The sequence below is a fragment of the Asparagus officinalis genome, chromosome 1 (assembly GCF_001876935.1).
Source record: "Asparagus officinalis chromosome 1, Aspof.V1, whole genome shotgun sequence".
NCBI lineage: Eukaryota > Viridiplantae > Streptophyta > Magnoliopsida > Asparagales > Asparagaceae > Asparagus > Asparagus officinalis.
Genome location: NC_033794.1, coordinates 37,896,461 through 37,919,678, shown reverse-complemented (window position 1 = coordinate 37,919,678; position 23,218 = coordinate 37,896,461). Strand labels below are relative to the sequence as shown.

At 37.9% G+C, this 23,218-nt stretch overlaps 2 protein-coding genes across 2 annotated transcripts; both read right to left on the bottom strand.

Annotated features, from left to right (window-relative positions):
• Positions 14,961 to 16,858, bottom strand: LOC109822996 (protein ATAF2-like). The gene is made up of 3 exons (XM_020389313.1): positions 16,431 to 16,858; positions 15,679 to 15,974; positions 14,961 to 15,608 (listed from the first exon to the last, which is right to left on the bottom strand). The coding sequence occupies exons 1-3, from the start codon at positions 16,603 to 16,605 to the stop codon at positions 15,123 to 15,125; spliced, it is 957 nt and encodes a 318-aa protein (XP_020244902.1). The 5' UTR covers positions 16,606 to 16,858; the 3' UTR covers positions 14,961 to 15,122.
• On the bottom strand, positions 18,843 to 20,988 carry LOC109822993 (ABC transporter F family member 4). The gene has a single exon (XM_020389305.1). It carries the CDS (start codon positions 20,883 to 20,885, stop codon positions 19,056 to 19,058), a length of 1,830 nt encoding a protein of 609 aa, XP_020244894.1. The 5' UTR covers positions 20,886 to 20,988; the 3' UTR covers positions 18,843 to 19,055.

Genomic DNA, 23,218 nt, shown 5'->3' with positions numbered 1-23,218 from the left:
CAAGATGACAATTATTTCAATGAAAAAGACAACAGTTTTCCCCGCGAACAATCTGGCGACCACAGTGGGAGCCGACGATCTCGCCAACGAGATCGATGCGTCGCAGCCGCGGATTGCAATCCGGGTCGTGGAGGAGGTCGAGTATGAGTTCGACCAAGCCAAGTTCGAGGAGTACGTGTCCTCGTCCGGATCTACCTCCCCCCGCAAGTCCAAGAAGTTCTCCTCCGGGAGAAAAGCTCGTTGGTTTGAAGCTGCTCGGGAAGCCCACGAAGCTCTCAACCCAACTGACGCCGAAGTTGCGTCAAATGAAGTTCCACCGACCTCCAATCAGGTCAACCCAACTCCCGCCAACGCCTCCACTGTTGAAGGCGTTGTGACTCTCTCAAAGAGAGCCCGCCAGAGGCGTCGTCAACGCCTTGCGCGGCAACTCGCCAAGGCGATGGAGGCTACAGACGGATTCCGCTACAACGCGGATCTGAAGAACAGAAGAGGCAAACAGCCTCAACCACCAATGAACGGCGACTCCTCCAAGCCGCCAAAGAACGAATGGGTCCGCGTCAAACGGAACCGTTCGACGCTTGAGGAGCGTATCCGCAAGCGCCGCGCGATGTCAGCACAGGCACGGGCTAAAGTCCAGGAAGCCCGTAGAAGACTGCAAAAGGAGGTGACGAAGAAGCCACCACCAACCCGCCAAGTCTGGAAGCCGAAGTCTGAAGTGGCGACTCAGGCCAAAAAGCAACCATCGCAGCCTTCTAAGCAAGGTCAAACTCTGGCAAATCAAAGTCGCCGTTAATTCCAATAGCTTCTCCGGGAGATCATGCAGAATCATCCCGAAGGAGGAAGCCAGTTTTGGAGCGCCTCGGTCCAGTTCCCGACGAGAGAGGCAAAGTTCCAGTTCACGAGCGTTTGGGCCCAATGAAGAAGCCCAGAACGACTCAACACGTTGGGGGTCGCCGTCACCTCCAGTATGACAAAGAGCTCAAGGCAACTGCGCGCACCAATTTGCGCATCGAAGTCCAAGAGCACACTGAAGACTCGCGCCCACAAAGGCACGTTTCGAGGCGTGTAATTTTTGAAAGCCCAAAGAAGGCGATTCAACCTCAGATGGAAACATTATCATCTGATAGTGATAGTATTATACCTGAGAAGTCGTGCCCGCACACGATAGGTTACTCCGACTGTCAAAATGACGAGTTGTACTATCGTGCTGGGGGTACGAATAGAACCAGGAAGAGGAGTCCCCGAGAACAGGAAATTCAATGCCCCTGTTCCAAACTCATTCGGGCGGTATTGTCTGAATGCAACTGCATCAAGGCGGTCCCCGAAAGAGTTTCATTTTTTGAAAGACTCAGTGCGGAAGCGCCAAAGCCAAGGACTAGACGTTTCCGAAGAAGAAGAACAATGGTCGAAGACGGTGAACATTCAAGGGTCACTACCAATATGACCAGCAAGGGGACATCGGCACGGGATGATTGCAGTCTGGAGCAATCGCACGAGGAACTTATGGTAGGGTTCGAACAAGATCACCGTCAGAAGATGAAGAATCGGATTCCTACTCTGCTGTCGCATCAGATAACACGGTATCCAGCGATGGACAACCCCGCGAGTCATTCATGATAAGCGTGGAGCAAGTGGCCAAGATGCTCGAAGAAGCCATGGCTAAACAACAAGAAACCTTCAGGTTCGAAATGCAGATGGCCATGCAGAACATGAGAGAAATGCATGAGCAACAAATTCAGGCACTGACGAACCAGCAAGGCGAACCAAGCCGTAGTCTATTCCCGTGAGAAAGACGAAGTCTACGTATTCAATACCGTAGCACTAAAAGGGTTAACTCTTTTAGCTTAACGTCACATGCGGAACGGATTTGAATAATCCGCATGCTAGCCCGACTCAAACGGTAATCGGTAAAGGCTAATCAAATCCGTTGAAGGCTGAGGGTTAGCCAAAAATCCCAAAGTCAATGCCTAACACGCGTCGCCGGGTAGTCTATTCCCGTGAGAAAGACGAAGTCTACGTATTCAATACCGTAGCACTAAAAGGGTTAACTCTTTTAGCTTAACGTCACATGCGGAACGGATTTGAATAATCCGCATGCTAGCCCGACTCAAACGGTAATCGGTAAAGGCTAATCAAATCCGTTGAAGGCTGAGGGTTAGCCAAAAATCCTAAAGTCAATGCCTAACACGCGTCGCCGGGTAGTCTATTCCCGTGAGAAAGACGAAGTCTACGTATTCAATACCGTAGCACTAAAAGGGTTAACTCTTTTAGCTTAACGTCACATGCGGAACGGATTTGAATAATCCGCATGCTAGCCCGACTCAAACGGTAGTCGGTAAAGGCTCATCAAACCCGTTGATGGCTGAGGGTTTGCCAAAAATCCTATGAATACGAGAGTCACTGACGTATCAGCTTCGTTAGTTGGTCTCGTGACTTGAGCATCAAACGACATTCGAAACCCTAGGGTCAACGCCGGACAACACGTAACCCTAGGTCCACGCCAGTCAAACGCGTTGCGACCAAACAGTCAACGTATGACACTCGAAACCCTAGGGTCAACGCCGGCCAACGCGTAACCCTAGGTCAACGCCGATCAATGCGTTGCAATGAAAGAATTAATACTCCGAAAAGTATACGAGTATAAACTGCTTCTTAATACTCCAATAAGGTATATGAGTATAAACTGTTCCCTATTTTTGGTTGAGAAGTTCCTGGAGAATATTTTTCTAAATATTCTTAAGGATAACTCAACAACACTACGCCGGACAACGCGTCGCAAATAAAGACTCAACGCCGACATTCGAGGGTCAGTTCTGTGTTGAACCAACAAGCACGAGCTAAAAATCAGGAATCGACTTCAAATTCGAAATTCCGACAATGGTCAGACAATAAATGCAGCACCGAAAGCCTTACAGACGTTCGACAAAGCACCGAATAGCCTGAAGGATTGAAGGAATCAAGAATAGAAGCCACTCCAAACATCCCGAAGCATGGGACAATCATATCCAAAGTATTTCAGACTCTTCTATAAAAGAACGAGGCTGAAATACTTTGGAGGGGGTATCTGTAGGCGTATAAAACTGCCTATATGTCCCTTAACACAGCTCGACAACGCCATTTCGACGAACCGACCATCAGGCGACGTATGCAGACGCAATTGTTAGTCCACAACACCGAAGCCAAGCGATACGCGACGAAGCGGATTAACGAGGCTACGAAGCTAAGGAACCGCACGCAAATAACGGAATAAATCCACTCGCATGCGGAATCAAGCCATGGGTTCGAAGAGTCAACGAGTCATCCAACCAAGGGCAGGCTCGGACGAATCACGATCGAATCAAGATCAGTTTCGGACTCGAACTCAGAATCGGATTTATTGCCTATTCAAGATCCGGATTTACTGCCAAATCGGGTCAACGAGTTGAGTCCGGATAAATCAACCACACAACCGAATCATGGCGGAACCAAAAACGGGAAAAGACAGAAAACCCAACACCTAGGGGACTCGGCCAAAACCGAGCCACCTCTAGGTGGCTCGGTGGCCGAGCCACCCATGGGAGGCCGCCCAGATCTGTGCGCGGGCATAGATCTGAGAGCCTATAAATAGGCCCTTGAGTGTTCATTTTCAAAGGTTGGACTTTGGAGAGCCGAAACTCTGCCGGATTGAAGATCGAGCTTAGAGTTTTGAAGACTTGAAGACTTGGACATCCAGATCTGATCCTCGGCGAGCATCCACGTCACAAAAGGCAGGAGTTCGAGAGAGGGGAAGAACAGATCTGAGATCTACACGAGATCACACTCCGGATCTAAGCTTGGTCTTAGATCCCGAGATCCGAGCGATTATTTCCTTAGTGAACTAATCCCTCCCGGCTATTATTCCCTTCGTGGAATAATACCCGTCAAATCGTGTAGATCCGATCGGATCTAGATCGCGCGGTGGTCCACGGATTAACCCCGGCGTTGGCAAAGAACCCACAAAAGCGAGTGACCGCAAAACAGGAGCTCGCAATTTGTTCACAAGGAGAAAGTTGTAATTTTTTTTATTTTCTTTGGTTTCGTTATAACCGGATCTAAAAAAGACCGGATCTTTTGTAACCACAAAAAGTTGTTATTTTGAGATCACAATGACATCAATGAAGAAAACGATTTTTCCCGCGAACAACTATTTTTTATAAATTATATTTAATGTGAACCCACCATATAATTTTGACTATGGTCATCATAATTTTAATATGTTTCATTGATTGACTATATAGATATATAGACCATAGATTACTTTCTCACATAAAGTAATATTTGGCCCTTAATAATTTAAATTATTACTTTTAAATTTAATATAAAGAGAAGTTCTAATAACATTTATTTATTTACCTACAGGATAATACAATCTCAATTCCTATTTTTTTAAGATTTATTCCATAGTTATGCGTGTCAAATTAGTAACTAAATTAATAATTATTTATACTTAAATTAGGATGATTGTAGTTGGTCACTCACTATAGAATTTTCATGAAGATATATACCTTACTTGCTATAGTTGTCTGCACTGTCGATGTATATTTTATAAAGTAGTTATTAATTTGACATATTAAATTATTTTTCCTTTGTAGAAATTTCTTCTTTGACTTTTGAATTGTATAATCATTATATAATTATCCTAGCATAGAAAGGATCTTACTCTAAATGGCTTCAAGTCAATGTTTGAGTTGAACTAAAATATATATTATTGGAACTATGTGTGTATATTTTTTAAGAAAATCATGTCAATACTTTTTAAACAAAAGATATTATTCTAACCTTTGATATAATAAAAACTAAATATAGCTAATTAAATCATTAGCAAAAGAGAACTTACATTAGAAAATTATGAATAATAAGATAAAGATGAAAGGTAATGGCATTGCCAACAGTATTACCAATAGAAAACTACAATCTAAAGTTAACCTATTTTGTGGAGCCCAACTACTGGCTATAAGTATCAAGGTTTTCACATATATATTTTATAATTTATTAAGAAGTATCATATAATCTTATATAATAAAATTAATTTAATACTGAATAATAATATCGTTGTAATAAAACCGTTATTAGGGAAAATTCTTTATGAACTAGCATGTTCTTTATAATACATAAGCTATGCACTCTAAATTCTTGTGTTTTTTATAGAGTAAAAAATTATAAATATGAGCCTCTAAGATTTTGCTCTTACAATAGCAAAATCCACTTAGCAGATATGGATATTTAAGATGAGTTATATATCCTATATACAATACAATTGCCTAGGCAAATGAGTTATAATAACATTTTTAATTCACATCGTTTGGGCTAAGATTTGATAAGAAGCTTGCATCAAAGAAAAAAGAAATTTTTATATTTAGAGCACATATCGAAATATATCATAATCTCCATACTCTAATTTCGTAAGAAAATAACTCTTCATACTTTTAAGTTTTACTTCTATGATATAGAGAATGAGCTATAAAATTGAATTAGAATATTACATAATGTAAATATGAGTGAAACCATAACTAAAAGTTAATGTGAATATAAGTCAAATCACAAGTAAAAGTTTACTGGACATATTGAAAGTAAATTCATATGTAAAATTTCTTTGCGAATTGAATGATCACCCAACCTTTGAAGACTTCAATATATTAAAAAATAGAGATGTTATACTAGATCAATGTGTTTATAACTCACAAATAGTCGAGCACATGGCTACAATCTGGGTTGAAGGAAATAATACCAATATTTTATTTGAGAGAGTGATTATTTAGTTGATGATCAATCCTACAAAAAACTTTATTTTCTTTTTTATTTTTATTCTATTTTTATCAATTTAAATAATCATGATATTCAACCACGTGCATTGCATGTGCATCTCAACTAGTGTGTGAGTGTGTGTGTGTGTGTGTGTGTGTTTGTGTGTGTGTGTGTGTGTACATGTATATATATTGGAAAATAAAATGATCAAGAGGCTTGGAAATTAATTGAAACAAAGAGTTAGCATGTTCTTTTCAGAATTTTAAAATAAAGTCTTTAAGTTGAACTTAGGTTTTGTATAACTTCAATGAAAATATTTTCTAAGAAATTTATATTGGAATTATGCATAAACACATTTTCTTAACTAAAAACTAGCTTAGCTTAGACTATCTACAGATATCAAGTGAATTACTTCTATTTTAACCTTTTTTAAATTGGCAATTTGACTGAATTTTATGGGTATATTCACTACAAATCTTCATGAGACTACAACTTATTCTCTAGGTAATCTAGAGTTTAAGGGATTATTGTATGCACTCAATACAGTTGCAATTCCTGCAAATGTTAGTTGGGTTTTTTCTTTCTTTCTTTATCATTTCTTTCTTTACAAAAAGACTAGCAAAAATTTAGGTGTAGGATATAAATGGTCATTATATTTTGTTATATTTTTATACCCTCATTATCTAATGAATATATCTGCTAATAACATTTGTTTTATTAATTTATAGGTAATAAATGATTATCATAGAACAAATATATCTTGAAGCGCAATTGAACTAGAGGAATCCCACAAAGCCCTGTTTCGGGTCTTTTGAATTATAATTAACACTGATTACAATTCAAAAGAAACTAGAGGAAGCCCACAAAAAATTTGTAGAGGCTGGGTTATTTTTTGTGAGCCACTATTGCGTCGTTCTTGTACTTTGTTGACGGTCTGATTAAGACATTGAGTCTTTAGCTGATAGACAATTGCTGAAGCTATTTTGAAGATGGCGAGTGCGGATGCCAACTATGTAAAATTGCCAAGTCTCGGTATAAAATCTCCAGTCAAGTGTCTTGTGTCTCGTCTAGTGTAGTTCCCCCAAAAATGAGCAATCTCCTCTCCTCTTATAAGCAGAGAGAGAGAGAGAGAGAGAGAGAGAGAGAGAGAGAGAGAGAGAGAGAGAGAGAGAGAGAGAGAGAGAGAGAGAGAGAGAGAGAGAGAGAAGCCATTAAATATGAATTAAGTGGGCTATTAACTTAGGATATAATGAGAAGAACCGTTTTCACAAAAATAACTCTTGAAACTGTCAATGGCCAAGTTCACCTATAACAATCAAAGGCGAAGTTCGTTGACCAATTTTGGGTGAAGCTAGCTGAGCAACTTTGGGTGAAGTTCGCTAAATAGCTTTGGGTGAAGCTCGCTATGTAGCTTTTGGTGAAGTTCGTTCTAGCGAACTTTGCCAGAATGTGGACAACCCACATCCCTTAGAGTGTGGATGAGGTGGTCCACGTAGGTCTTTGAGGCGAAGTTCGCGTGAGGCTTAGGTGAATTTTTCTACTTTTTGGGTGGGCTTTAACGTGGGCTTGCGCTTAGGCGCATATGAATTGTTTAACCCATATGCGTTCACTTCTTAGACTTAAGCGGAGATTTAGTATATTTTAACCATTTATAAGCGCAAAAGCCCAAAAGAATTTTAGTTAATAAAGCTTGTTAGAAATCTATTGGAAACTAATCAATTCACTAATGAATTAGCTAATCAATGAGCGAATTGACTAGTTTGCAACAAAAATGATCAATGAGTGATTTTGATTTTGTTAGAGCCTAAGTTTGATCCAAGAGTTGCGATTGATTGTTGTAGGTTATAAATAGGGATAGAGAGTAAGGGTTGGAGATATATAAACTTTTATAAACTCCATTTAGAGGAGGAATACTCTTAATTGAGAAGATCATCCAAATTTTATAAACTTTAGCTTGTAATAAATATAAAAATATTTTTTTTATTTTAAAATTTTGTTCTTCTTCTCTTTTGTTGATGAAGATAAAGATTTGCTTTACAAGGATCCAACCTCTTACAATGTAAGTTTTTATTTTTCTCTTTTATTTCCTTATTTTAGAATTGCATGTTTTAGGATTTTATTTCATCTTTGGTGTAGATTTAGTGCTTTGTAGTGTAGATTTCTTTTATGCTCTGTCATGTAGATATATTTTCTTGCTCTTTTAGTTTATGCTTTGTAGTGTAGATTTTTTTACTTTTTTATTATCTTATTTTGTAGTTTAGATTTATCTTCTTTCATATTTTAATTCTTTATTTTTAATTTGCAATATTAGTAGCTAATTCTTATAGTAATTATATAATTAGATAGAACTAGTTTAATTTATTTTTTATTTTGAATTGCTCTTTTTTGTGCTTAAAATGATCATGCTTAGGATAACTAACTAAGGAACTAATTGTGGAAAAAAATTTGATAGGCTATAGAAAATTTTGGGTTTTTTTTATAGAAAGCAATTTTAACATAGAGTCAGTCTATAGAAATGATGTTTTGTTTTTTATTTATACATAAGCCATATTTAAAGTATTATTTGTCACAATCAACCACCTGGACTCATTCTTTAGTTAATTTTTTTGGTAATTGACCCCAGCTAACCTAGTTAAGGACCATCTCTCCAATATACTTGGTTTTTGAAAACTAACTATTACAACAAAATAAAAAATAAAAAACTTGACTTAAAAGTTCAAAACCGAAAGCACTTGACTTAAAAGTTGGCCCAGATGATTGGTTGCAGCAAAAAAAACACTTTAAATATGGTTTATGTATAAATTGAAAACCAAAGGTGATTTTTATAGAATGACACTATTTTAAAGGTTATTTCTGTGAAATATTATATTTGCATGATAGTTAGCTATCATAATATGTGTTTGCTTTTCTAGTCCCTGTAAGCGTGCATGTACATTAGTTAATTTTGTCATATAGATTGATCAAAATAACCAGAAATATTTTTGCTCATAATCAGTTTTCTCATCATGTAATGAATAAGCTTCAAAAAAGAGTGAGACTCATAATATTAGTTAGTTTAGACAAAGCCGCTTTAGGGTTGCCAAAGCAACCCAAATTTTAAATTTTCATTTATAATGATTCCAAATAACAATCCAAAATATAGGTCAAACCCTATAATAAGATGATTTCTCACCGATCAGTAGATTTAAATCATATTCCCTTTAAAAGCACGAGTTCAGGAAAATCTTTCCATAGTCAATATTACCCTTCACTATTTTAAATATTTCTCACCTTAAAATTTCCGACATTTTAAAACTTAAAATAACAAACATAAAATTAAGAAATTAACAACAGCCTCCGAAGAATTTAAAATTTTCAATTAACACATTCAATGTTCCAATAATTATAGAAACTCCCTCAAAAGTTCAAATTATAAAAAACAACCCTAAAATTATAAAAAAAATTTAAATTTTTAAACAACAAAAGATAAATTCAAGAGATTACCCTCATGCACCTAAAAATTTAAAATTTACCGAAACTAAGCTCAAAGTTACAAAAGTTATAGAAAAAACTCTTTTAAATTTTAAAAATAAAAAAAAAACTCTAAAATTTTAAAATTTATAACCAGTACACATCAAATCTGAAAACTATTGGTAGACTGCTAAAATTTAAATTTTTTAAAAATTAATCTATAGTATTAACAATTGCAAAAAAACAACCTTAAAATTTTAGAGTTGTAAGAAATATCGTGACATTAAAAAATTACCACCGACACATGAAACATAGAAGTTATAACTACCAAACTTTGAAGTAATTTTTTAAAAAATACTCCCAAAGTTTTAAAAATTACAAATCACACCCTTAAAAATCCAAACCACAAAAAAGACTAAAATTTTAAAACTTGGCAAAGAAAAGTATAATTGTTAGATATTCTTTCATTAAGATATATATATATATATATTTAATTTCTAATTTAGGATTTACTATCCCTTTTCAGCATCTAAGACAGTCTAAGTTGATACTCGTAAACAAAAGTAATAAGAATTGATTAAACATATCCAGTTAAGAAATAAAAATTTTAAAAATATTATAGCTTAAATATTATCATCACCATATAAATTAAAGCAACTGCATAAAATTTTACTAATAAGTTGGAGCAGCAAAACACATTAAGTAACATTAATTAATAAATGTTTAAATCCATAAAAATGATAAAAAACTATAATATAACAGCTTAGTATTAATTAATTATAATTTAAAAATATTAATATCTGATGTTAATAATATTTAAAGGGTAAATGAATACAATGAATTATGTATGAAGAAACTATCAGAATGTTCAGAGGTATCATTCAAAAAGATCAAGCTATTCCCATTGCAAATGAGTAAGTGACGAAAATAAATCTAAAATTCAGAAAACATCCATGAATCATTTGAATTGGCATTAACATAAAACATTTTTATTAAAGAAGTACCAACTGAGTTACTGTGACGTTATTTTTTTCACACATGGCTGTAGTCCAAGGTGAACCTAGAGATGTCAAACCTGTCATGCACCTACACTATGCATCAATACGTTTCACCAATCACAGTAATATCCTCTAGTAGAATTAAATATAAGTACAGGTACAAAACATGTAAAATAAGGAAAGTAACTACAATAGACATGATGTAGAAAGATATATCTCATAAATAACATCATATCTCAACTGGATAAACTGAAATACATCTGATGTCTAAAATAAAAATGAAGTATCTCACATGAGTCAATTGAAAATGAACTAAGGCATACAACCTTTACAAAATGAAATACAAAACTCTAATGTCTGAATAATAATATAAATCTACGGTGGAGTCTCAACTACTAAAACTGAGTGACAGTGACTATGTTGAAAGTCGGTCATCCTGTGGATCTCCAGAACTCTGAACTACCTGAAAGGAATTGAAAACAACAAAAGAACAACAACAAGAGCGTCAGGGTGCTACAACAAGAACATCTCCGTCCGCCCCCAGGGGAAGGGCTACTACATATGACGGAGGCTCTTTCTATAAGTATAGTCTACCTAGATCATTTACCCTGTATCTAAGTGGAATTAATATTTAGGAATCTACAACACGAGATGTAGTACATCAAGCGAAATAATACAAATAAGGAAACCCTCATGTATATATCATATGTCTCAACTTGTAGATAACTAAATATTAATACCGAACCAAGAATAAACAATCTAAATAAAATCAACAATTAGAAACCCACAACACGAGACTGGTACGTCAAGCAAAATAATCCAAATAATGAAACCCTCATGTATATACCATATGTCTCAAATTGTGAATCGTTAATCATTGATCCCAACTAAGAAGTAGAGAAAAGCACATACAGAATAGTAAAGACATCAAAATATCATATTTATAATATCTTCTACTATCACTGGGAAGATAAAATAAATATCAGCATATAGTTCCACGTACTTTTAAAGGCAAAGTACATCAGTCTCATATCTCAGCGATGAGTTATATTCATAAGTGGCATCCACCAAAGACTCAAGCTATCAACAATCGTCACAATGCAATTCTTTGCAAGTTCCTGATTCATCGCATTATCATGCGGGATGGACTACCAAGCCGGTATCCCAAATGTATACACGGCTCGTTAGTCTCATCGCATCTTAGTACGTAACATGAGTACGGGACGGACTACCAAATAGGCATCCTAGAAATACGACCAAGCCTCATCGCACACTAGTGCGGGACGGACTGCTAGATCAAGTATTCTCAAACCCGACTCAATGGCATGTACAAATGGTATATCGACGTACTACCTCCATGTAGTACAGAGCTGTACTCATCAACGGTATCCAACATGTATATAACTGTGCATATATAGTATATCAACGCACTATCCCCAAATAGTACTGAGCTCTGCTCATCAACGATATCCAAACATATATTACTTTTACTAGTCGTCTCCTAGTTGTGACGAAAACAATACATGAGGTTACCCACTCCCGAGGATACATGTGTACTCGAACCCACTCATACTCCTCATGGACACGCACGTGTATCAATGTGTAGCCCGTGCATCGTGTCCGCCATCAAACGTTCGAGGCAAAACAAGACCCGATCTGTAAACACTAACACCGTCGGTGAATAGTTTTTTCGTACGTATGAATAGTACTCATACGTATGAATAGTGATAGTAGTTATGAATAGTCCCGTACATATGAACAGTAACCATATTTATGAATAGTACCATATGTATGAATAGTAACAATATTTTATGAATAATACCCCCGTACATATGAATAGTAACTGTACTTATGAATAGTATCATATGTATGAATAGTAACAGTCTTATGAATAGTACTCCCCGTACATATAAATAGTAACCGTACTTATGAATAGTATCATATGTATGAATAGTAATAGTATTTATGAATAGTACCCCCGTACATATGAATAACAACCGTACTTATGAATAGTACCGAATGTATGAATAGTAATAGTATTTTTCAGCGGTGACATGTACGTATAGTTCTAGCTAGCAATATCTTATCTTTAGAAATTTGGTCTTATATTCTATTCATCAATTTTCATTAATATCATGTCTTTTCTTTATTTTTGGGATTTGATCTAAAATTCATCAATTTTTATCAATATCAAAACTAAATGGGGAGGTTTGGAAAGAGATGAACTTGCCTTTATTGATCTCTGAAATTAAGATCCATATCCGTTCCTGCTCTCTCAATTGCCAAAATCCTCTTTCCTCTTTTTTTCTCTGTCCCCTCTCTCTCTCTCTCTCCTCGTCCCTTTCTCTCTCTCTCTCTCTCTCTCTCTCTCTCTCTCTCTCTCTTCTTTCTCCCGCTGATTTGTGAGAAGAGAGTGAGGGAGGAGGGCCCCTTTTATAGAGGGTGAGAGCAGCGGGGTTGGTGGCATAGGAAAAAGAGAGAAAAAAATAATATATAATATTTTATATTATTTTAAAAATAGGATTTCAGACTCCGTTCTCAGAAAGTAACGAAAATTTACCCATAGCACTGTCTCTCCATTCTAAGATCAATGGTGTAAACATCATGTCCATACAATTAATAAAAAATTATTAAAAATATAAATACGATAGATATTAGTAGACGTAATACCGTCTCAAAATAGTGTTTCTGTCTCCGTTGTCAGAACACAACGAAACTTTAACAATAACAATGTCTTAAAATTCTAAGACCAATGGTACAAACCTCACGTCCATATGATTAATAAAAAAATTACTAAAAATAAAATAGTAATATATGAATATTATTTTATTATTTAAAAATTGAGTTTCAGTCTCTGTCGTCAAAACTCAACGAAACATTACCCACAATACGTTCTCGACATTCTAAGATCAATAGCGTAAATTTTATGCCCATCTGATCAATAGAAAAATTACTAAAAATAAAGTAGTATCAGTTTTCAGTAGACTCGCGATACTGAGGCTAAAACTGCGAATCGATCTCAAATCGATACCAATCTGATCCATTCATCCCAGAATAATCACCAATCATAATAAAACTTATTTATTATCATTTATAATAATATTTTTAAAAATTTTAAGGTTTTACAGTTACATTGAAGAATAATTTAATAACTTTATCCCAATCAAAGAAGAATTCTGCATGGAAGATGTAAGAAAAATAATAAGCATTCATAAATTTCATACTTTGTTCTTCAAATACTAAATAAATTAAATATTAATATTATGATCCAAGGCAAATTGACAATAAAAAATACAAGTATTTAGTTTAGATCTTTGTGAAAAATAACAGGGATAGAGCAAATATAATATTATTGGCGTAACAGAAACTCATATTGGATCATATCAGAAGAATTCATTGTAGAAAAAAAGAGAGGTAGCTCCTAATCTTATTTACGTAATAAATTAGGAACACAAAGAATTTCATATATATGAAATTAATATTTATTATCATTGAAATAAAAAAATCAAAGTCTGTATTTGAAGAAGTTTGTGTTGAACATCGGAAATATATTTAACTTTTTGTGAAGTTAAACAACAAGATAAAAGATTAACGAGCTCATGAACGATAACAGCACAAAAGTACAACTCTAGCTTGATGTCACAATCAAGTAGATGATGAAGATACTGCTCTAGAATTACCCGGGAAAAAGATAAATGTGAGGAATGATTGATATTACCTCAGTAAAAAAATAAAATAGAAGGAATAAAAGATAATATTTTCTGAATGTTTCATAGAATAGTTTAATTATTTTGAGTGAATTTAAAAATCTTTAGAAGAGAGTTTCATAAGCTTTTTTCAGTACTTTTATATGCTTGTACAGATGTTTTTATCATATAAAAGTATACTAGAGTTAGCATTAATCTTTAATTTATAATTTTTATGAAGTCTATCAATGATTAGGAACAAACTTTATATTCTCTTTTATATCGTTTTAGCATACTTTTAAGCAGTTATTTTGCCTTATTGATTTTAAATATTCACATTCGTTGTATAACACTGTTTTAATATTTTTTACTTTTGCAACACTGTATTTTCTCAAGTAAAGCTTGGTTTCATGTCAGTCAAAATAATATGAAAGTTCAAATTAGTTTCAAATTATATTTGTTTTCTATCAATTCAAATATTAACATGAAAATTTAAATTGGGTGTAGCCTATTTAAACAAACATCAAAGAAAACAACTAATCGCAATATTAAAGTTTAGAGACAAAAGAGCATAAACTATTGAAGTGGAACTGAGGAACAAATTTTAGTTAGAAAATAAACTAAAAATACTTAATCATGATATTTAACCACGTGTATAAAACCTAGTTCTTAGAAAAGGCGCAGCAGATCCGAATATGCATTGGTTCTAAATTCTACCAATCACTCTGTTAAAAAGAACCTTGTTTTTTCTGAAATTTATATGACCTGTTAGCGCTAGGTGTTTCTGAAACACGAGCATACAGAGAAATATATTGCAGCAAGGTCAGGTAGTAAATTTTATGTATGAACTCTCAATTAATAATACATACTATATGTCAAGACCAAGCGATCTACTGAAAGTATTTTGCTTCCTGCTTCCACAACACTTGGATGGAAATCACCCTCCATATATATAGCACAGAACAATTTGAAGTCATATTCAAGTTTGTTCTAACGACAGTATGGACTCCTTTTGAAGTCCTCGTCCGGGTCAGTTACACTGGTTCAGACAGAATACGGATACTTAACTGTGCTAACTTTGTACATGCGTGCTCGATTATTGATAGAGGTTACAAAGTCCTTGCGCAGCTTTTGCTTCTGGCGAAAATATGTTTTCCTTGAGCCAGGTATATCTCTAAGGACGAACTAACAAAATTATTTGCCATCAGAAACCATATCTACATGATTAGATTACAGACTCGGTAAACAACTGATCAACTGATGATGAACTTGTAGGCGATGACTCAACATAAACATTATGAGAATAGTGTAATCTCTTGTTTGGGGGCAGCAACATGAGCTCATCAAGTGCACAAAATGATAGCTTCCGTTTGATTGAATCAAGCACTGATGATACATGCTGTGGTGGTTTAGCGGAGGCATCAGCATATCCACATCCATTCGTGTCATCAATGGAAAAAGGTTCCGAAGAATGGGAGCCTGCCGTGCTTGCTCCTCCTCCCTCTTGTAAACTCATCAGATAACATAAAAGTTGGTTATCACTCCATTCATACAAGTTATTAGTCCTCTCCTCCCCTAAAGCTTTCTGTTGCTTTGAGTTCTGACTGAAACAGGAATTGGTGGAAATTTTGTTCTCATCTTTGTCAGCGGTTTCTGACGCTGACGGACAGCTGCCTTTCTGTCGCACTCGACATAGAACCCAGTCATCCAACTGCAACAATTAATCAAACCGTTAAAGGCTGCACAGATGGGATCTGAAAGAGCTCTAGTAGTGAACTTACTCTCATTGAACCCTTGTGCTTCTGAGACCAAGAAGAAGACTTGTTGTGATCAAGAAGGCGATACTCATGCATGACCCAGTCAGTCTTGGTCCCCTTTGGAGGCCGGCCTTTGTAAAATACCAGGGATTTCTTTACACCGAGGCACTGGGACCCACCAGTTGCGATGATTGGCTTGTCTACACCTGTTGCCTTCCAGTATCCTGAACCTGCTGACCTATTGGGTCGGCTTCCATTAGGATATTTCCGATCCCTTGGGCTGAAGAAGAACCATTCTCCCTCTCCAAAGAGACCCTTGTCTGATCAAAGGAAACAACAAAAACAAACAAAATATGCATCAGTTTAAAATTGCAAGCAGTGCCAGAGATATGATGATATCATAGTTTACCCTAATGCTTCAAAGTCTAAGCCTATCATTTTCTCGGTATTTAATTTTTGTTAACAAAGACATCATGCCAGATTTACATTTCACCATGACCTCCATTATGTTAATAATATATCATTGCGCATCACTTTCGTCCTCGATCATCCAGCGCAAGTTGTGCACTCAAATAATTGCCAGGATGAGTTCTGAACTAAAATATTTAGTTCCATATATGTAGTTGCTTGCGTAACGGTCATTTGGTAGATATATATAAGAGCAACTTGAAGATAACAGGTCAAGAGATGGTCTAAAATCGCTTCTCCTTCAGGATTATCCAAGAGAATGACTCCTAACGGGGAATCACAAAGCTCCAACAGGAACAAGGATTTACCAGGAAGTTCCCAGGGATTGAACTTGTATATATCAACATCGGCAATTATCGATGTTGCTGGAGTCTGAGACGATGTGACCTTCTTGCTCAAATAATGAGTGATAAGTTCCTGATCAGTTGGATGGAATCGGAATCCTGGTGGAAACCGAGATCCTAGTAGACCAAAATTTTCCATGGAATATAAATGTGAGCTCAACAATTATTTTTCTTTAAAAGGAAGGGGAGAAGGGCTGTAGTGAAGTTAGGAGGATCCATTCACCGTCCTTTTATAGAGAGTTTAAATGTTGGGGTTGTCGCTGAGATACCCACAAGGCCTGCTGGGCTAAGTTGCGACGAGTTCAATTTCTCGGGTTATTTTAAAGCATTAGGTTGGCGTCGCACGAATAATCCAATAATCAGGAGATAAACTTAAAAGAAATGACGCAGCATAGAAAGAGACTACTTCGTATTTACCAATAGCAATCGAGAGCCGTTGGGATATGCGACACGCCTTTCTTTAAGTGACTCGAACTCTGACAAATAGTAAGACGATATGAAAGAATACTGCATTTTCCGAAGACGAAACGTTTACTGCGAAACCCGGGAAGATGCTCGCTTGTAGTTAATAAAGCAGCAGGTTGCAAATTAACCACTTCATAGGAAAATTCTGTTAGCAAAATTTAATGTATAAGATCATCCAGCGCAAGATCTCTGGTTTCCTTGGAGGAAACAGAATTTTGATGCATGAGGAAACGGGTAGCGTCCAATAAAGCATGTCACGGGGAAAAACCGACTGCACATATAAATCAAAGTCATCAATTATATATACTACATAACAAAACATCTGCATATTGCCCCGCCTACTCAAAATTTAGTTAAATAAATAAATGGGCATCTCCTCCCGCACGCTGACAACACAATTCTGATATTCTTCCTCCTCGCCAAGACTGTCCCAAATTTGCATATTAACAGAGGTTTAAAAAAAAGAGATTTTCCACATTAACTGTTAAGGTTTTTAACCGACATTGGTTGGGAAAGCATAATTGGATAGAGAGAGCAAATTGGAGGACAAGTTAATAATTATAAGCTTTCGAGAATAAACTAAAAATAGTTATCATTTGGCAATATATATCGAGAAATCCTTTTATCTGTAAGATTCCTTCAGAAAAGATTTCATGCATATACATCCATTCTTAATTGTTTTGATGCTTGTTTTCAACACTCCAAGCCAGAATTCATTAGCATAGACATCATTGATACTTGTTTCAAGAGTTGCATAGATAACGTTAAACAATTAGTCTAAGTTTAATAACTAGGAGGAGAGTGGAGCAACCACAAAGATTCCTCTTTCTCTCTCTCTCTCATATGCTTTTAATAAATTGTTGAAAGAAAATCTTCACCTTTATCTCTCCTCATGTGCACTGAAGCAGCAAACCCAGGACCCCTTTTTGGACATTTCTAGCCCTTCTCTTTCCCCGTCCGCATGCTCACCATGTGCCCTCACCCTTTCCTCTCCTTTCTCTCCTCCTTTCCTCTATTTGATTATTCTCTCGAGGGGAAAACTTTAGTTCAACCCCTCCTCCAACACTAATTAATTCCCAAATCCTAAATCATGCAATCACCCTGCTTACATTACTATGTTGCAAAATAATAAACCCTGAAATAATACACGAGCGTCAATAATGAAACAGAGAGTATCATACTTAGTAAAGTATGCTCTGCAATATATCTTTCTAACATAACAATAGAAAAGCGCTAGTTAACAATTTAGCTCTTTCAGTAACAAAAGTCTTGAAGGGCTTCGCAAAGGAAGTTTCGAGCATCAAGGATGTCTCACAGAAATCAAAACCACATAAAGCGGCTTGCATAAATTTTCCAATTATTCTAAAAACCTCTGCAGTTTTCTGTCACCCAGCTTTATTTTTGCTTGAAGACCCCACAACATGAACTAAAATAAAAGTATTAAGCTCCATTGTCTAAGCCAGTGGTCCATGGTCTTTTAATGCACAGAGAGAGATAGAGAGAGATGTCAAGCACTGTACCATTTTCAAGATTCAGCTACGACCAAGAACACACTGATCAAGGACCTGGCACCAGCTGTGTGCTGATGATGCTTTTGCTTGTGGGCTTCAAGGCCCACAGGCTTCCATTGCTAGTATTTGTTGGCTGATCTATGTCATTTGTCTCTTATTAGCTGCGGGGGACCTATAGCTAGCATAAGAGGCTGTTTATTTGTGTACTATTATGAGATTAATTTATCAAGCAGCCAGTGGCCCCGGTTAACTGAGTTATGGGTGAAGGGGACCAGTACTTTTTAGAACAAAATAAGGCCAGTAAAAATACATGATGCATCTTTGTTAAACCATTTCAACAATGACAATAAAACCAATAACAAACATGAATCAACGCACTAGCTAAAGATGTGAATTCCTATGATTTGAAGTGGATTTATATCAATTCATGCAAACATCATTCATACAAACAACTAGTCAAAGATCTTGCCAAACGTTCGTGATGATAAGCCAACTTTTAATACTAATTATTGTACAACAACAGCCAATCAAATTTAGAAAATAACCCAAAAAAACACTATCACACGCTACCTTTCACTCGCATGACAACAAAAAAATTACCAACTTGGCCGCATCAGAATCCAATGCCGGCGGTGCCAATGGGCTGATGCCGGGACTTCCAGAACCACGCATCCGGCGCCAGCCTTGCCGACGATTTCATCGGTTCAGACTTGCATCTAGTCAGGACAAAATGTGCAGGTAACGGCGAGCTCTTCAGCAGTTTCTGCTCCGTCGCTGGAACCGCTGGCTGAGTTCTTGACGGAGTTTCTTGAGCAGTCGTCGCATTTGCATTTGCATTTGCATTTGCGACAGCAATCACATTCTTGTCTTCCGCGGGTTTTTCTTCAATTCTATTGCTGTCATCGTCTGTGTTGGATTTGGGTTTGGCTTTGGGTGGGTGGTTGTAATTGGGACGCCATCGGAAGTCTGTGCTGCAGACCCATGTTTCTTTCGATACCTCCATTGATAGTTTGGGCTCGTACATCATCAGAAGAAGGCACTCGGGCAACTCTCTGATCTTCTTCTCCTTTCCCCCTAATACTTGGGCTTCATCTCTCTTGCTCACTTGGATCTTTTCTCTTACTTCATCGGTGATCTTGGGCTCTACGGCTGTTTCCTCCTTCGCGGGTGGCGCTTCGTTCTTCTTCTGGGCTTGAGACTGGACCTTGGGTTTCCCTTTTGGACCCAAATTCTCCTTCTCAATCGAGAAGCTCCATCTCCTTCTGCCTTCTTTGTCGACGGAGAAGCTAGATCTCCTCGCTTCTTTCTCTGAGCTGAAACTAGGCCTTCTTGCCTCCCCCTCTGTTGAGAAGCTGTGCCTCCTATTCTCCTTCTTCTCTCTGTACGAGAAGCTGCGCCTCTTTCCTCCTTCCTTGGCCTTGGAGGCAAAATCATTGCTTTTGGGAACAGAGCAGCTAATGGATCTCCTCAGTATGATCTCTACTTGTCCTACCTCATCTCCTCCTCTTCGCACATCAAGGGTCTCTTCTCCTTGTGCGTGTGCTTCTTCTTTCTTCTCTCTTGATTCATCAATGGCCACGGTTTCCTCTACTTTCTCTGCCACCTTAGCTTGAATCACTTCGCCAAAGATCTCTTCTTTTGTCTCCTCAAGCTCATTTACAACCCCAACTTCCTTCTCTACCTCCCCCTTATCTTCTTCAACTACAATAATCTTGTCTTCTATAACACAATCAACTTCTTCAGGCTTCTCTTCATTTAAAACCACCTCTTTCTCTACTTCCTCCTCTGCATCAATCGAGCTTCTCTCGATATAAACCTCACCAGCGTCTCCTTCTTCCTCAGTTACATGATTCTCAACTGTTCCGTGGCTCTCCTCATCACCAACTTCTTCCTCCTCCTCTGCTTCCCCTTCTTGGACCTTCATCGCCGGAGAATCCCAGAACCGCTTAGACAAAGCCGCCATCCTCACAGGATCAGACCTGCACCTCATCAACAAAAGCGCATTCCTCGGCGGAACACAAACATTAACACTCTCCTCCTCTTCCTCCTCCTTCATCACCTCTTTCTCAACAACCACAGGATCTTCTTCCTTCTTCTCAAAAAACTTGAGCTCAACGTCCTCCTCCTCCTCCTCCTCCTCCCCACTCTTCCAGTTAACCAACCCCCTTTCCCTCTCCTCCACAACCAGACCCACAAACTCCCTCCCCATCCCCTTCTCCTCCTCGATCGCCATCAACCAATTCCTCCTCTTCATCTCCTCATCCCCTCTCGACGAGCAAATCGACCACCCACACGGCACGAAACAGTTAATCTCCGACCCAAACGATCTCAACGCATCGCAAACGCTCACCGTCTTCCACCTCCTGCTCGCCGCCTCACTCCTCCTAAAGCTCGCCTCTCCTCTCCCAGATCTCGACCTGCTCACCGACTTTGATTTCGTCATCGCCTTGCTCCTTTTCTTCTTCGATTTTACCCTAACTTGACCAATGCAGGTCACTTTTGGGGACGACGCTCCGCGGCTTCAAAGCGCCGAGCCTTTTCCTTCCGCGCCGACGGAGATGGCGCCGGCGCGGGGAACATCGGCGACTGGCCGCCTTTGATGCGCGCTGCGGAGGCGGCGGCTGAGGGAGCGACAGCAAGGGTTTGAGGAGCGGCGCCGCGCGTAGGCTCATCAGGGACTTTGACTAGGGGTTGTGCATGGTGGAGGCGGCTACGACGGAGGCAGAGGAGGAGGATGGGCAGGAGGTGAAGCAGATGAAGAGCTTGCCACTGCCGCCCTCGATCGTCTTCTTCATCTTCTGCATTGTGATCTCATTGGAGGAGAATCAAAAGGTTAGGGTTTTTTTTTTTTTTTCCTTTCTTTTTTGCTCTTTCTTATTACTAGTATGGGAGGATGCTATTTGGTTGACACTGACTACTGGGGATAATTGCTATATTGCCATTCAGCTGCAAGTAGAGTGAGGGAGCGAGGTGTGGTGAGGTTACCGTTGATTTTATTGGGTTTCCGGACTCTCACCGCCACGTGAGCACCCTACCCTGTTCTGTTTCTTCTTTTATCAGTATCAGAGCAGTCTGTAATAAATATCTTTTATTTTTGTGCATTTAATATATTCTTAAGTTATCTAAACATGTCGGGCTCTATGCAATAAACCGGCTGTACATGCTAATTGTACTCGCTTAATGTAATTAAATTTAACGACTAATCGATATGAGGACGACTCCGTTGTCTTGTCTGCATTGGTTTATTATTACATCGTACACTGTGATTAACTATTATGTTAATGTTCGAAAAGAAAGGAAAGGAAAATTGTGGAAAGTTATTGGAAAGATAAAAGGGAAAAATGTGTCGAGGCCCTAAAAGTGGGAACTTCGTGTGACTAGCCCCCTGTATTTTGCCCCATGTGGAATAGCCCCAAATACGCATAGTATTTGCGACGAGGCCACGAATTGACTCTTTTCAGAAAAAGCCCAGCGGAAGTTACGATCTTGCCCTCTGATGGGACTGAGCTGGGCCCTGTATTTTGCCCCATGTGGAATAGCCCCAAATACGCATAGTATTTGCGACGAGGTCCCGAATTGACTCTTTTCAGAAAAAGCCCAGCGGAAGTTACGATCTTGCCCTCTGATGGGACCGAGCTGGGTTAATGTGCCCCTCACCTTTACAAGTACTCTCCCTCTCTTTCTCTCTCTTCCACCTAGCACCGTCATCAAGAACTCTTCATCTTCCTAATTTCTGTACGAATTTTAACATTTCTAGGGTTTTCGTCGGAAAAATGTCGTCGTCTACGGAAAAATCCAATAACGACTACGAGGTCGGGCACCGAGCCGAGTTGGAAGGAAAAGACGCTTCATCTGCGGGTGGCAGCACGGAGGAAGCTACGGAAGCTACGAAAACCCTAATCGAAATGCAAAAGGAGGCATTACAATGGCGAGACCAGAAAAGGAGGACGACAATGGCTGGTCGTACCAACGACCCCCCCTAAAAAAAACAGTAAGTGTTATGTTATATTACGAACAGACAATGCAGATTAACCCAATATTGTTAGTTCTAGGCTTATGTTATACCGCGAAGAGACAATGCAGATTAACCCAATATTGTTAGTTCTAGGCTTTGTCCAATGTTAGTTCTAAATTTATACCAACGTTAGATCTAGTTTAAGTCCAATGTTAGTTCTAATATGAGTCCAATGTTAGTTCTATAATATTACGTGTTAGCTCTATTTTGTTCCCGTTAGTGCTAGGTCTAATATTGTTTCATATGTCTTATTGAACTTACAAATTCGAAAATTTTTTGCAGGAAAAAAATTGCTCTAACAGGCTCAGCAGAAACACTAAGGTTAACGGCCAATATCGGGGCTTATTGGGCATTTATGAAGCGCCTTGCCCCGAAGATCCGTCAGTGGCATAGGGATGCATACTGCGGTTCTATATTTCAGCACTACATTTTGTTTGGGGCTCCTGCGCCTGATCGGCCCACCCTTGAGCTGCTGCTGAGCTTTTTCAATAGAGATAATAACACATTTTGTATACCTGATTCAAAAAGTGGGGGTATGAAAAATGTTAGTTTTGATTTGCAATGGGTCCACAACCATACTTATTTCCCAATTTATGGGGAGGACATAAGGAACAATAGGGACCCAAGAAGCAGAATATGGCTGGAATACTTCGCTAAGCTTTTCATTTCTGAAGATGGTAAGAAGTTAAAACAATCAGAAACCAGCCAACGTAAACATCTTGAAGGGCTACTTGAACGGCTTGTTGAATCTACCAAAAAGC

What these genes read in the sequence shown, in the direction of transcription:
- LOC109822993 (XM_020389305.1), bottom strand. Translation starts at nt 20,885, where the DNA reads ATGACGAAATCAAAGTCGGTGAGCAGGTCGAGATCTGGGAGAGGAGAG.
- LOC109822996 (XM_020389313.1), bottom strand. Translation starts at nt 16,605, where the DNA reads ATGGAAAATTTTGGTCTACTAGGATCTCGGTTTCCACCAGGATTCCGA. An exon ending in CAATCCCTGGGAACTTCCTG is followed by an intron (nt 15,975 to 16,430) that starts GTAAATCCTTGT and finishes TCCTTTGATCAG; the next exon opens with ACAAGGGTCTCTTTGGAGAG. An exon ending in AGCACAAGGGTTCAATGAGA is followed by an intron (nt 15,609 to 15,678) that starts GTAAGTTCACTA and finishes TAATTGTTGCAG; the next exon opens with TTGGATGACTGGGTTCTATG.